At 42.8% G+C, this 16,257-nt stretch overlaps 1 protein-coding gene across 1 annotated transcript in view; it reads right to left on the bottom strand.

Moving 5' to 3' along the window:
• The window catches only part of MEIKIN (meiotic kinetochore factor), a 28,948-nt gene extending 13,611 nt beyond the window's left edge, over positions 1 to 15,337 (bottom strand). Inside the window, exons 1-6 of the mRNA XM_036312605.1 lie at positions 15,031 to 15,337; positions 14,791 to 14,884; positions 14,288 to 14,378; positions 9,547 to 9,607; positions 7,477 to 7,614; positions 154 to 345 (exon numbers count right to left, since the gene is read on the bottom strand). Of these exons, the coding sequence (XP_036168498.1) occupies positions 154 to 345; positions 7,477 to 7,614; positions 9,547 to 9,607; positions 14,288 to 14,378; positions 14,791 to 14,884; positions 15,031 to 15,169 (715 nt within the window). The 5' untranslated portion in view covers positions 15,170 to 15,337. The remainder of the gene's footprint in view (positions 1 to 153; positions 346 to 7,476; positions 7,615 to 9,546; positions 9,608 to 14,287; positions 14,379 to 14,790; positions 14,885 to 15,030) is intronic.
• Positions 15,338 to 16,257: the final 920 nt, after the last annotated feature.

Here is a 16,257-nt window from a genome sequence, read left to right as displayed (position 1 = left end):
AAATGTAAATAACTGTTGCAGTCAGTTTCCTCTGATGTCTGGTAGTATCAGTGAATGAGTTTGAGGAGACAGGATTTTCAGAATTTCAAACTATCTTTTTCTAAATATTTATTAACTACAAAGAAAAACTAGTAATGTTATAATGGAGAAAACCACCAGATACCACCTTAATCAAGTATTGAGGTTTTCTCCTGTGGTATGAGAAAAAAGAATGTAAAAACTCACCTAAAATTGCAGAGAGGTTTGAAAACTGTGGTGCCTTCTCTATTGCTACTGCTTTACTGGTATCCAGAAGAGTAGAATTCTTGCATTGCATGTATTCTTCCAACTTGGGACATTCCCAATCTAACAAAGCAGGGAGAAATGGCACAAAACTTTGAACAATAGCACACAAGTGGCAGGTTACCTTTCCTACTTCAGCTTAGGTCCCCAGCCCATGCACAGTTCTGATAACTAACATTTTGGATGAGAAAGAGAAAAAAGACAAGCCTTGGCCTATTCCCATGCTCTAACCCACTTTTAGACTTTTGCCACAAGGAGATTATTGATCTAAGGGACAGTTAGCACACATGGGAGCTCCTTGTCTTATTTTATGTATGTTATACCTATGTCCCATTATCATATCACTAAATAACATAGTGTTATTACTTGATGTCAGTTTTAAACTTTCCATTGACTTCTCACTATGGGAAATTTAGGCTATTGGCAATGCCCTCTGTGGTCCTGGATCTGCCTCTTGCTTCAACAGTGTTTGGACAGAACAGATCCAGAGATGCCCCTTCTTCCAGCCTCTGGCCACTCTCTAATGTCTTATCCAGTCACCACCTTCAGAACCACATCTAAGATCAGCCAACACACCAGGTTGTTTTCTTTCTACCTTAACTCCTCATTGCTGAACAACCATGAGCTCCCAAATTCAGCAGAATTATTCCACTGAGGTGGAGGCTCTGGTCAACCACCTGGCCAACCTGCTCCTGCGGGCCTCCTACACCTGCCTCTCTCTGGGCTTCTACTTTGACCTGATAATGTGGCTCTAGAGCAGCCATGGGCAAACTATGGCCCGCGGGCCGGATCCAGCCCGTTTGAAATGAATAAAACTAAAAAAAAAAAAAGACCGTACCCTTTTATGTAATGATGTTTACTTTGAATTTATATTAGTTCACACAAACACTCCATCCATGCTTTTGTTCCGGCCCTCCGGTCCAGTTTAAGAACCCATTGTGGCCCTCGAGTCAAAAAATTTGCCCACCTCTGCTCTAGAGGGAGTGGGTCACTTCTGCGAGCTGGTGGAGAAGAAGCCTGAGGGCATTGAGCATTTCTATTTATTTATTTATTTATTTATTTATTTATTTATGTATTTATTTATTATTGTTTAAAGTATTACATATATCTCCTTTCCCCCCATTGACCCTCCCAGCCACATCCACCCCTGAGGGCATTCCTCCACCGCCCCAGTGTCTGTGTCCATTGGTTATGCTAATATGCATACATACAAGTCCTTTGGTTGATCTCTAACCCCCGCCTCCCCCCCACTCCCCTGCCATTTGTCTCTGGATCTATTTTTATTCATCAGTTTGTGTTGATCATTATACCCCACATATGTGTGAGATCATGTGATATTTATCTTTCTCTGACTGGCTTATTTCGCTTATCATAATGCTCTCCAGTTCCATCCATTTTGCAAATGGTAAAAGTCCCTTCTTTTTTATAGCAGCATAATATTCCATTGTGTAAATGTACCACAGTTTTCTAATTCACTCATCTGTTGATGGGCACTTAGGCTGTTTCAAATCTTAGCTATGGTGAATTGTGCTGCGATGAATATAAGGGTGCATATATCCTTTCTGATTGGTGTTTCTGGTTTCTTGGGATATAGTCTTAGAAGCGTGATTACTGGGTTAAATGGGAGTTCCAATTCTTAAAGTTGCAAAACAAGCACAGTGGCCACATTCTCTTCCAGGAGGTGCTGAAGCCTTCCCCAGATGAGTGGGGCAAAACTCAGGATGCCATGGAAGCCGCCCTGGCCTTCGAGAGGAACCTGAACCAGGCCCTTTTGGAGCTGTCTGCCCTGGGTTCTTCCAGTGCAGACCCTCATCTCTGTGACTTCCTGGAGAACCACTTCCTGGATGAGGAGGTGAAACTCATCAAGAAGATGGTCAGCCACCTAACATCAGCAGGCTGGCAGGCCCCCAGACTGGGCTGAGTAGTATCTCTTCAAAAGGCTCACCCTCAAGCACAACTAGGAGCCTTTGGAGCCCAGAGGTTTTTGAGGGGCCCCTCTGCATTCCCCTGGTGTCTGGCTTTTACCTGAGCCTCTTCCCAAACTACTAGCCATTCTTTTAACCACCCTAAAGCCCTCTCCCATGCATTGAACCAAATGAAACAATAAAGTTTTTTGCAGCAAAAAAGAAGAGAAAGAAAAATGAGGCTATTCTCTTTTACATCCCTATTCCCACCTTTCCCATTGTCCTCATATTACTATATCACATATTTAATTAGATGAACATTCAATGTAGACATTATGGTAATGTCTACATAAAAAACGCTATTGATTCTTGTGGTATACTATGACTACCTTTTGCTTTCCCTGGGGTTAATAAAAGTCTTTTTGTTTGCTTAGTTTTCTCTATTTTTCATCTATTTAACTTAAAACTACAAAATCGTATAAATCCATCCTATTTATTCCATTCTCTGATGTTCTGAAGTTCATAATGCTCTATCTTGGTGTTTTTCATGTTGTGCTAGGCTCTTTTAAACCAGAATATTCTTTAAAAATTTTTTATTGATTTCAGAGAGTAAGGGAGAGGGAGAAAAGGATAGAAACATCAATGATGACAGAGAATCATTGATCGGCTACCTTCTGCATGCCCCCTTTTGGGGGTGGGGCCCATAACCCAGGCATGTGCCCTGACAAGGAATTGAACCATGACCTCCTGGTTCATAGGCCAAATGCTCGACTGCTGAGCCACACTGGACAGGCATTAAGGCTAATATTCCATTAACTGTGTATATACTATATTTTCTTTATGCATTCATCCACCCATAGACATTTAAGTTATTTCCACTCTTGGCTACCTATATATATAAGCGCCTAAGCAACCGAACGACCAAAGGACGGGCCAACTGGTCACTATGATGTGCACTGACCACCAGGGGGCAGACGCTCAACACAGGAGCTGCCTCTTGGTGGTCAGTGCACTCCCACAGCGGGAGCACCGTTCAGCCAGAAGCTGGGCTCACAGCTGGCGAATGCAGAGGCGGTGGCAGGAGCCTCTCTCACCTCTGCGTCAGTGCTAAGGATGTCCAATTGCCAGCTTAGGCCTGCTCCCAAGGAGAGCAGACCTAAGTCATAAATCAGACATCCCCCAAGGGCTCCCGGACTGCAAGAGGGCACCAGGCCTCTAGTTTTGAATAAATATCCAAAAGTGGGATTACTGGATCATATGGTAGTTCCACTTTCAATTTTTTAAGGAACTTCCAGATTGTTTTCCATAACAGTTGTATCATTTTACATTCCCATCAAAAGGGTATAAGGGTTCCAATTTCTCCACATCCTTGCCAACACATCTTTTTAAAAATAACCATTCCAACAGATATGGTGGTATCTCATTGTGGTTTTGATTTGCATTTCCCTGATTAGTGATGTTGAATGTCTTTTTATATATCTGTTGGCTAGTTGTGTCTTCTTTGGAGGAAAAAAACACCTATTCAAGTCCTTTACCCATTTTTAATCATGTTATTTGTGTTCCCCTCCCCACCCCCCAGTTGTAGGAATTTCTTAATATATTTTTTTAATATATTTTTATTGATTTCAGAGACTGGGCAATATATTTTTGAATACTAATCCCTTATCATATATGAAGTTTGCAAATATGTTTTCCAATTTTGTAGGTTGCCTTTACACTGTTCATTGTTTTTGCTGTGCAAAAGCTTTTTTGGTTTGTTTGTATGTAGTTCCAGTTGTCTATTTTTGCTTTTGTTACCTGTGTTTATGGTGTCATATCCAACAAATCATTGCCAAAACCAATGTCATGAAGTTGTCCCGTTTTCTTCTAGGAGTTTTATAGATTTTGATCTTATGTTTACATATTTAATACATTTTTAGTTAATTTTTGTGTATTGTGTGAGGTAAGGGTCCAATTTCACTTTTTGTATGTGGATATCGTTTCCCAACGTCATTTGTTAGACTACTCTTTCCTCATTATGTATTTTTGGCATCCTTGTCAAAGATTGGGTGACTGCATACACATGGATTTATGTCTGGGCTCTCTATTCTGTTCTACCTGGTTTATGTCTCTTTATGCCAGTATCATATGGTTACTGTAAAACATAATTTGCAATATATTTTGAAATCAAGAAATTCTGATTTTCTATCTAGACATTCTGTCCATTATTTGAAAGTGAGGTATCTGAATTCTCCTACTATTGTATTATTTTATTGCCTGTTTTTGCTTTTAGTTATGTCAGTGTATACTTTATATGTTAGATACTCTGATGCTGGGCGCATATTTATTTAAAATTATTATATGGTCCTAGTGAGTTGAACCTTTTATCATTATATAATGTACTTTTTTGTCTTTTGTGATAGATCTTGACTTAATTTCTATTTTATCTAAGTATAGCCACTCTTGCTCTATTTTGGTCACCATTTACATAGAATGTCTTTTTGTATCCCTTCACTTTCAACATGTGTGTCCTTAAGTCTAAAGTGAGTCAGTCTTTTAAAATCCACTCAGCCACTATCTTTTGATTGGAGAGTTTAATCCACTTACATTTAAAGCAATTATTGATAGTGAAGGACTTACTATTACTATTTTGTTAATTGTTTTTTTGTAGTCCTTTTGTCCTTTTTCCTGTCTTGCCATCATCCTTTGCTTTTTAATGATGTACATATTCACATGCTTTGACATCTTTCTATTTTTCTTTTGTGTATCTTCTATAGGTATTTTCTTTGTGGTTACCACGAAACTTAGTTTTAACATAAAACTAATAAAAACTTCAATCATATACAAAAACTCTACATTTTACTTTTCCCCTCACACAGTTATTGCTGTTACAATTTACATCTTTTTACATTGTGTATCAACATATTTTTATAGTTATAATTAAATACCGTCTTTTAACTTTTATACTAGAATTAAGTGAATTACATACCAATTACAGTATTAACTATTCTGTATTTGTTTACATACTTACTAGTGTTTTATGCTTTCATATTGCATTGAATCTTGTTTCAATGTGAAAAACTCCCTGCAGCGCTTTTTATTAGGCATGTCAAGAAATGATTAACCCCTTCAGCTTTTGTCTGTCTGGAAAGGTCTTTATCACTTCATTGTGATTTTAAGGATAGTTTTGCTAGTTATAATATTCTTGACTGTTTTTTCTTTCCCCACTTTGACTGTATCATTTCACTACCTTCTGGCCTGCAAGGTTTCTGCTAAGAAATATATTTATGGTCTCATGGGGTTCCCATTGGCATATCAAGCCACTTTTCTATTGCTGCTTTTAAATTCTCTTTGACTTTGACAATTTATGTGTCCTAGTGTAGATTTCTTTGCGTCATCTTATTTGAGGTTCTTTGTGCTTCTTAGAATTGAATACACATTTCTCACCGAAACCGGTTTGGCTCAGTGGATAGAGCATCGGCCTGCGGACTGAGGGGTCCCAGGTTCGATTCCGGTCAAGGGCATGTACCTGGGTTGTGGGCACATCCCCAGTGGGAAATGTGCAGGAGGCGGCTGGTCGATGTTTCTCTCCCATCGATGTTTCTAACTCTCTATCCCTCTCCCTTCCTCTCTGTAAAAAATCAATAAAATATATTTAAAAAAAAAAAAGAATTGAATACACATTTCTTTTCCCAGATTTGGGATTTTGTAGCCATTGTTTCTGTGAATAAGCCTCTCTCTGGAATAAATATTTTGACCTGTTTGATTTTTCTCTTCACTCTGAATTCACTAATTCTTTCTTCTGCTTGATCTAGTTGGCTGTTGAATCCTTTTATTAAATTTTTCAGTTCATTTATTATATTCCTTAGCTCTAAGATTTCTGTTTGATTCTTAAAAAGTTTTCTATGCCTTTCTTGGAATTCTCACTACTTTCATGCATTGCTCTCCTAAGCTCATTGAACATCTTTAGTGATGATTATTTTGAATTCTGTTAGATAAGTGAGATGAAAACTTGCATGCTAGACCAAGCTGCTATCTTTGTTCTCATCACCCATCAGTCTTCTAGAGTATGTCAGGTCCCATAAGTACTCTGGAACAGGCAAGATGGTATCCAATCCTTTGGGTAGCGCCAAAAAAATTTAGAATGTTTGATGCATAGTTCAGTCCTTTCCTTTGCTTGCAGGGAGAATCTTGGAGCTAGGGATTTCATGCCAATTATATGGTACCATGCTGGAAGTGCAGTTTATGGTGGGAGAGTGTCTTGAATTTTCCTCCTGGCTTTGATGTGGCTGGTTTCATGCTTTTCTGAGGTTAAGAAGCCCCTCAACTAGTTTCTAGATTCCTCACAAGTGGGATTAGTTTATGTATTGCTGTTGAATTGGTGGGTAGGAGGGTCCATGGCTTCCTATTTCAACAGCTTTCTGATGTCACTCCCATATTTTGCTTTGTTTTTATCTCTATGTTTTATGCTAGAGACTCCTCAGAAGTCTGGTGATTCCTGGCTCTCTGCTAACATTTAAGAGGGAACCCAAAAAGCCTCAATGGACTCTCTGTGGCCTAATTGTAGCTTGCCACAAGGTTGGCTTCACTGTAGGGTGTTCTTGTCAGTTTCATCAAAGTACTACTGTAGTCACTATCTTTAGATATGTTTTTCTAGGGTTGCTCAGATTTCTTAGGAAAGTGTCTTCCATTCTCTTGTCTGGAAGGTTCAAGTCTGGGTACTAGTATTCTGGAAACTGAGCAGAGAAATGAGCTGTTGGGTAGGATGAGAATAGGCATTGGTAAACAGGTCCCACAATTTAGAATGTATAGTTTCATTTATTTTTTTTTCTAATATATTTTTATTGATTTCAGAGAGGAAGGAAAAGGGAGAGATAGAAACATCAATGATGCATTTATTTATTATTCCCGTGTCTACTGGTTGGTTCAGGCAGCTCTGCTTTAGATTCCAGGTGTGCTGATCAATTGGGCAGCCCTCTGCACTCTGCAGATTGCCTGGGCCACTCTGCTCTGTGCCGGTCATTCAGGGGTCCCACTGGAACTAATTAGGATATATTCTTCTCTTGATGGCAAACGTGTAAGAGGACAAGCCGACCATTTAAACATATTTCAAAGGTTTGTATATTTTACTCACTAATATCATATTGCCAAAGCAAGTCACATTGCCAACTTCAAAGCCAAAGCGTGAAAAGGAGGTTTTGGTGAGGAAGGGAAGTATGCTTTCTCAAAAAGATCATTATTCATTGGACGATTGTAGACAAAGGAACAATTTCTATAGTTGAGCAACTTAAAATTGAAATTATTTTCTTACCTAAATAATCTGATCCTCTGAAGAGTTCAGGTGATGGGAAGCTACTTAAATTCTCTTCAAAACTCTTGCATTCTATAGAAGAATCTGTGATTGAATAGCTTAGAAGAGAGCTAGAAATATCATGCTGCAAACTTAGTCCTGTAGAATAAACAACCAAAAAGGACAAAATGTTTAAATAGTAAACAGATTCAAAATCTTAAGAATTCAAATTTGTAGAAATGTACTTGTAGTTGTATGTTAAGAAAGTAAAATTACTTCTACATACAAATGAAAAAATATACTATTGGTAAACCATTTTATCTTAGAAAATAATTGTTTTTGATGTAGAGAAAATGCATTATAACCCTTTTCCATTGTTTTTCTAAGTTTTATAACTTATTCTTTCCCTATTTTGGTTCAGTTATAATTCTTGACTCAAAAATCTAAGTTTTATATATAAGTTACCCACTAACTAGCTGAAGAGAAAAAAGGGTGATTCTAATAATTCCATTCAGAAAATAATGTGCCTAAATGTAGACAAATAAGTCAAAGGAACTGAATAGAGAACCCAGAAATAGACTCACACATATATGAGCAACTGATTTTTATCCAAGATACAAAGGCAATTCAGTGGGAAAAAAAATATTCTTTTTAAAAAAATTATGCCAGAACTGAATACCCATATGTAAAAGAAAAACAAAAAATTTGCACTCATATCTTCAATCATATAAAAAATTAACTATTAATGTATCATAGATCTAAATATAAATCCTAAAACTATAATATTTAACCCCCAAAAAACCAACAAAAAAAAAGAGAAAATCTTCATGATATTGGGTTAGATTTTTTTTTTTAATTTTTTTATTGATTAAGTCTGTGGTCAGCAAACTGCAGCTCGCAAGCCACATGTGGCTCTTTGGCCCCTTGAGTGTGGCTCTTCCACAAATACCATGTGTGGGCGCGCACGTACAGTGTGATTGAAACTTCGTGGTCCATGCGCAGAAGTCGGTTTTCAGCCTGGGCGAGTCTATTTTGAAGAAGTACTGTTAATATTTGGCTCTGTTGACTAATGAGTTTGCCGACCACTAGTTACATATGTGTCCTTATCCCCATGTTACCCCCTATGCCCCCCACTCATGCCTTCACCCCCCTGTTGTCTGTGTCCATTGGTTAGGTCTATATGCTTGCATATAAGTCCTTTCGTTGATCTTTGATATAACAATAAAAAGATGAGTCATTAAAACAATACAATGATAAACTAGACTTCATCAAATTTAAAATTTTCTCTTCAAAAGAGACTGTTAATATGAAAAATAAGCCACAAATTAAGAGAAAAGATTTGCAAATGCAATGGAATTCAGAATATAAAGAACTGGCCCAACTGGTGTGGCTCAGTGGTTGAGGGTCAACCCATGAACCAGTAGCTCACAGTTTGATTCCCGGTCAGGGCACATGCCCAGTTTCTGGGCTTGATCCCCAGTGGGGTACATGAAGGAGGCATCCAGTCAATGATTCTGTGTCATCACGATGTTTTTATCTCTTTCTCCCTCTCCCTTCTTTTCCCTGAAATCAATAAAAATAAATGCTAAGTAAAAGAATTCTGAAAACTCAATAATGGGGGGGGGGGGGGAATCTTAGTAAGAAAATGGGCAAAATATTTTAACACAGAATCTCCCAGACTCAGAGGTCTTAAAGTCATCCTTGTGAGAGTGGACTAGAATAAAGAATTTTCCAGTAAATTATTGTGATAGAACTCTTTTCACAGTTAATTTCTATTCATCTCTTTGCATATATAATTTCTACTCTTCTTTAGATATGAATTAAATTGCTATTCCCTCATGGAAGCCCTCCCTAATCTCCCAACCAAAACTCAATTAGTTACACTAAATTCAATCCCTTTTTTGTAGCACTTATCACAATTGTAATTTACTGGTCTGTTATAAGATGAGGGCCAGAGGCCTGGCTGAAAAAATCATCTTAGACGAGGAGAAAAACACCTTTTTCACTGAAATGGGAAGACGACAGAGATATAAATTGATGCATATGCTTATAAGAAAGAAAACTGAGGGAGTTCACACCTGACCGTCTTACCTGATACTAGTTCACCAGTTGATGAACTTCTGTCAATCTGGAGATCATCAGTCACTGAATCCTATGTGAAACAAGAATTAAAGATAACACAAATTATGAGACTGAATATCCTATCTAATAAAAGAGAAACATGGTAATTGGCGTACGACCGCTACCCTTCCCATTGGCTAATCAGCGAGATATGCAAATTAACTGCCAGCCAAGATGGCGGCCGGCAGCCAGGCAGCTGAAAGTGAACATGAGGCTTGCTTGCTTCAGTGACGCAGGAAACCAACATTCCCTGCCTGCCTTGCCGGCCTCTGAGCTGGCAGTTTGAAACATTGTAACAAATATAGAAGCTAAACAAAACCGCGGAAACCTGCTTTCAGCGAGCCGGGATCTCAGAGCTGGAGTTGATACAGAGTTTCAATTATAGAACACAAACAAACCAGATACCTGCTTTCAGCAGCAGAGGCCTAAGAGCTGGAGCCTCAGAGCTAAAGCTGGCCCAGAATAAAAAAGAAAAAAGAAAAAAAGGAGCAGTTGGGAGCTTCAGTCACCCGACAGCCTGAAAACAGCCCTCAGCCCCTCACCCAGACTGGCAAGGCACCCCAGTGGGGACCCCCACCCTGAAGGTGTGTGACCAGCTGCAAACAGCCATCATCCCCTCACCCAGGCTGGCCAGGCACCCCAGTGGGGACCCCCACCCTGATCCAGGACACCCTTCAGGGCAAACCAGCCGGCCCCCACCTGTGCACCAGGCCTCTATGCTATATAGCAAAAGGGCAATATGCCTCCCAGCACCGGGATCAGCAGAGCCGCGGGCCTCCCGGCACTGGGATCAGCGTGACAGGGGGCAGTGCCCAAACCCCCTGATCGGCCCTGCTCTGTGTGTGACAGGATGCGGCACCCCAACCCCGCCCCCCCCCCCCACGGGCCCTGCTCTGTGTGTGACGGAGTAGAGCCATAACCTCCCCATCAGCCCTGCCCTGAGTGTGACAGTGGCGGCGCCCCAACCCCTGATTGGCCCTGCTCTGTGGGTGATAGAGGGCGGCGCCCCAACCCCCTGATCCGCCCTGCTCTGTGTGTGACAGGGGGCGGTGCCCCAACTCCCCTATCGGCCCTACTCTGTGAGTGACAGGGGGGAGCTCCCCAACCCCCTGATGGGCCCTGCTCTGTGCGTGACAGGGTACAGAGCCCCAACCTCCCTGATTGGCCCTGCTCTGTGCGTGACAGGGGGTGGCACCGCAACCTCCCCATCGACCCTGCCTTGAGTGTGACAGGGGGCGGTGCCCCAACCCCCCAATCGGCCCTACCCTGAGTGTGACTGAGGGTGGCATCACAACCTCCCAATCCGCCCTGCTCTGTGCATGACAGGGGGTGGCGCCCCAATTCCCCAATCGGCCCTGCTCTGAGCCCGACCAGGGGCTGCACCTAGGGCTTGGGCCTGTCCTCTGCCACCCGGGAGCAGGCCTAAGCCAGCAGGTCGTTATCTCCCGAGGGGTCCCAGACTGCGAGAGGGCACAGGCCGGTCTGAGGGGCACCCCATCCCCCCCAAGTGCACAAATTTTTGTGCACCGGGCTTCTAGTTTTTATATTATAATATTGTATCACACTGATTTGGTCATTTTGAAAATGAAAAGCTAATATCAACTTCATATATTAGTTTCATATGTATAATAGATCCCTTTAGCTTATTGATCACAGATATAATTTGGTACTTAATATTGAATCTGAAAATAAATATTAAAATACGTTATAGACATATCTAGAGATTCAACAAAATTACTGTCAGTTAACTACTATGGGATAGCCCAGAAACCAGAAGATAAAGGTGAATATCTTTCTGATCCCCTAAGTAGGAAAGGCTTTTTTCCTTATACATATGAAACAAAATAGATCAAAAAATTGACAGCTAAGTCTAAAATACCAGAAATAAATACCAAAAAAAATATATGGAAATATTTGTTATATATGTGTGTGTAAAAGTATAACTATCTTCAGTATATAATGAACAACTATTTCACAAAAAAGAAACACAAATGGCCAATGAAATGAGAAAAAATTCTTACCTTTACTAGCATTCAAAGAAATGGAAAGTGAAACAATATTCCACTTTTCATCTATCAAATTTGGCCTGATCCGTGCAGGCGCGGCCAAGGGACCCCACTGGTGCACGAATCCGTGCACCAGGTCTCTAGTATGCATATAAGATCTTTGGTTAATCTCTTCCTGCCCTCCCCCCTCCCCCATTCCCTCTGAGATTCATCAGTTTGTTCCATGTTTCCATGACTGTGCCTTGAGCGTCTGCCTCCTGGTGGTCAGTGCATGTCATAGCTAACGGTCAAATGGTCAAATGGTCACTTAGGCTTTCATATAAATAAATAAATAAATACACACACACACACACCATCCTATCTAATAAAAGACAAAAAGGGTAATTAACCGTACCTCCGCTACGCTTCCCATTGGCTAATCAGCGAGATATGCAAATTAACTGCCAACAAAGATGGCGGCCGGCAGCCATGCAGCTGAAGCGAGCAGGAGGTTTGCTTGCTCCAGTGATAGAGGAAGCCAAGGTTCTCCGCCTGCCGCGGCTCGGCTATAAGCTCCGAAAGCAACAGTTCAAAAAGCAACAGTTTCAATTATAGAAGCTAAACAAACCCCAGATACCTGCTTTCAGCCAGCCGCGGCCTCAGAGCTGGGAGTGTCAGTCACGGCAACAGAGTTTCAATTATAGAAGGTAAATAAATCCCAGAATAAAAAAAAAAGAAAAAAAGGAGAGGCTGGGAGCTTCAGTCGCAGGCCAGCCTGAAAACGGCCCTCAGCCCCTCACCCAGACTGACCAGGTACCCCAGTGGGGACTCCCACCCTGAAGAGGGTGTGGCCAGGCTGAAAACAGCCATCAGCCCCTCACCCAGGCTGGCCAGGCACCCAAGCGGGACCCCCACCCTGATCTGGGACACCCTTCAGGGCAAACCAGCCCCCCCGCCCCCGTGCACAAGGCCTCTATCCTATATAGTAAAAGGGTAATATGCAAACTGACCCTAATAGCAGAAAGAGACTGGGACTGACTAGTCACTATGACACACACTGACCACCAGGGGGCAGACACTCAATGCAGGAGCTGCCCTCTGGTGGTCAGTGCGCTCCCACATGGGGGAGCTCTGCTCAGCCACAAGCCAGGCTGATGGCTGCCAGTACAGCGGTGGCGGTGGGAGCCTCTCCTGCCTCCTCAGCAGCGCTGAGGATGTCTGACTGCAGCTTAGATCTACTCCCCACTGGCAAGTGGACATCCTCCAAGGGCTGCCGGGCTGCCAGAGGGATGTCTGATTGCCAGGTTAGGCCCAATCCCCCGGGGAGCAGGCCTAAGCCAGCAGGTGGTCATCCCCCGAGGGGTCCCAGACTGCAAGAGGGCACAGGCCGGGCTGAGGGACCCCCCCGCCCCGAGTGCACAAATTTTTGTGCACCGGGCCTCTAGTATATATATATTAAGTTTCAGGTAAGATGGTGCTGATTTACCAACATGAATTAAAAAATTTAAACATGATTCAACCTTTGACTCATTGGAAAGTATTTTTCTTGGGACAACAATTGAGGAACACAAAAAACCTTCTACAGTAAGATATCCACTGATAACTATAACAGCAAAACCTTGGAAACAATTTTAATCCTCTAACTACAGGAAAACAGTTATTCAAATTATAATATATCTGTAAGACAATGCATTATGCAAGACACTAAAAATTGTATCTATATATTTAAATATTTTTATTGTTTTGTGTTTTTTTTTAGAGAGAGAAGAAGGGAGAGGGAGAGAGAGCAACACTGATATGAGAGCAGAACATTGATCTGCTGTCTCCTGCATACCCCCTACCTGGGATCTAGCCTGATACCCAGGCATTTACCAGGAATCAAACTGGCAACCTTTCAGAATATGGGACAATGCGCAACCAACTGAGCCACACCGGTCAGGGCTAAAAAGCATATTTTTTGAAGACTATTTAATGTTAAAGGAATTTACAATAACATAACTTGTAAAATGAAAAAAGGCACAAAATCAGAATAGGAAGAAATATATAAAAATTAGAAGAAGCTGCTTGAAACACTTGTTGAATAGTTTGAATCATCTACAAGGAACACTTAATAGTTATTATTGGAGGGAAAAGCCTTAAAAAATGCTTTTTGCTGAAAATGCCATTCAATAAAAAACAAACAAACATGCTATAGAGAAAATACTGGAACATAACTATCAACTTTAATGCTGATATCAGATGAGTCACAAATAATTTTTTATATCCGAGTCTCTCCAAACTACTACTACCCATCTTTAAAATACTGAACGGAGTCCATATTAAATGCAGATCAAAAAGTAACATTCTAAAGGTAACGAATCCCGTTTCTAGTCGTTAATGGGAAAACATGAAAATGGCTTTAAAATGTTACCAAACATAAGGGAGTTAGAAACACAAGAAACATTAGAAAGGTTTTATATCTGTCATGCAGAAAATTAGCCAGTGTCAGACTATTCTGAAACTTTTGTCAAGGGAAAGAAAAAACAAAAATGCATGGCTATGAATCTGCCAGAATCAGAAATTCAAGGCTCTGTCTGAAGACACAGCATCAATGTTCATAAAAACATTAAAAAGCTATGTAGTCTCTACTGAACAAAGACCATATTATACTTTCATCTGGAGGTACAGCAGGCACTGCCGGTTTGTCCGCTAAGTGTGTCCACGGGTCATAGGAGAAACATACATACGCTCAATGGAGCAATCTTCTCATCTTCAGTCTCTTCTTCACTAGTGCTACTTTCCCGCAGGCTTCTCTCTCCTGCAACTCCTACTTGAGAGCTAACAGACAAACAACACGATTAGTTTGCACCGTCTGGCCTTGGTTCTCCAGGTCTCTGCTCCCTGTGGCACACCGTTCAGACTCTGAAAGGCTCTTTGGGGGACGTCCTTAGGGAAAAGCAAGGAACAGAGTTGGTGAACTGCACCAATACCCAACTGATGCCATGAATGCTTTCTGGGTGTTTTATCTCACTTGCTTTTAGGTGAGTTGGCAAAATTTTCTCTTTTAAATAGTTATTTTCTAAAGTCAAATTTCTGGGTCTATGTTCTGAGAAGAACGGAATCAGAGTTTCTATTTATTTATTTTCTTTGTTGACTCTGAGAATGAGAGGCTATTGGCTGCTAGAAAATTAGGATTGCAGGTTTGAGGAGGAGGCCAGAATGCACAGGGCTGTTCCTCGCGGCTACGCACCTGGGCAGCCCAGGGCTGCTACCACCCCGCCCACTGCGCTCCGCGTTCTCGGCGATCTTCCGCAGCCCGTGAGCTTTGCCGGGTCCTTTCAGGCCTGAAGGAGGGCGGCTCGTGTCAGGGCGAACGCCTGGAGGCCGGCCTTCTGGCTCCGGGGGGTCCCTGGGGGCGAGGCCCAGCTGCCAACTCCCTCCCCCACCCGCACCTCCATGCTCCCACGCAGGCCCGTCTGGCAGAGCTTACGGTGGGCAGCGAGCCGTCGGCTCGGACCTGGGAGTGCCTCTGCCATCACCGGCGGGCCGGGGTCTGGCGTCGGGGTGAGGTTGAGCCTCTGGCCGGTCCTCTTCTTGCGGGTGTAGACCCGTAGCGGCCACATTGCCATCCACCCGCAGGCCTCGGGGCCCCTTGTCGTCGCCTTCCTGAGGAACTGCGCTGCTGCCGGAGGGAGTCCCGTCCAGAGGAGCCTGCGGAGCAGCCTGCGAGGAGTACGGGGTAGAAAAGCAAAAGGTCGCACTACCCGGCCCAGCGCTGGACGGCGCAGGAAAGGAGCTCCCCGCCTCGCTCCCGCCTTCTGGGAAGATGTGTGTGAGATGGCCGCGCGCGGAGGCTTCTGGGAAGATGTGTGTGAGAAGGCCGCGCGCTGAGGCTTCTGGGAAGCGGAGTGAGAAGGCCGCCGGGCGCCTGTCCTCCTGGGAGCACAGAGCCCAGGTAGTGGAGCGGGTGGCGGTGGGGTGGGGGTGGGGGTGGGGTGGGAGACGTGGCTTCTGGCCCCTGACGCAGGTCTCTGGCTTCCTGCCACCAACAGGATGCTTACAGGACAAGACTTGTTCTTTCTCCAGGAGTTGGCGCGGAGCTGTGGGCCCGCTGCCCCGCTGCTCACCTTGTCCACCTGCAGCAAAGGAGTGTTAGGTCTCTGAGCACAGGGAGCCTAGCGGTCAGCCTGGCTCAGGGCAGGAGGGGCAGAGGGGAAGGAAAGCACATGAAAGCCTCAGGGAGTGTCCTCTTGAACAATCAGCGTCAGTCTTCTGGGGGCCATGGTACTTGAGAGTTTATCCAAGCATTTGAAAATTTGGGATTCCAGAAGTTTCTTTCCAGGGACAGGCAGGATCCCTTAGCCCAGTGGTTCTCAACCTTCCTAATGCCGCGACCCTTTAATACAGTTCCTCATGTTGTGGTGACCCCCAACCATAAAATTATTTTCGTTGCTACTTCATAACTGTAATGTTGCTACTGTTATGAATCGTAATGTAAATATCTGATATGCAGGATGTACTTTCATTGTTACAAATTGAACATAATTAAAGCATAGTGATTAATCACAAAAACAATATGTAATTATATATGTGTTTTCTGATGGTCTTAGGCGACCCCTGTGAAAGGGTCGTCAGACCCCAAAAGGGGTCGCAACCCACAGGTTGAAAACCGATGCCTTAGCCCCTTGCGTTAAGGTGGGGAATTCCACAGAGGACA

Source organism: Myotis myotis, unplaced genomic scaffold (assembly GCF_014108235.1).
Source record: "Myotis myotis isolate mMyoMyo1 unplaced genomic scaffold, mMyoMyo1.p scaffold_m19_p_6, whole genome shotgun sequence".
Lineage (NCBI taxonomy): Eukaryota > Metazoa > Chordata > Mammalia > Chiroptera > Vespertilionidae > Myotis > Myotis myotis.
This window is presented reverse-complemented; position numbering and strand designations above follow the sequence as displayed.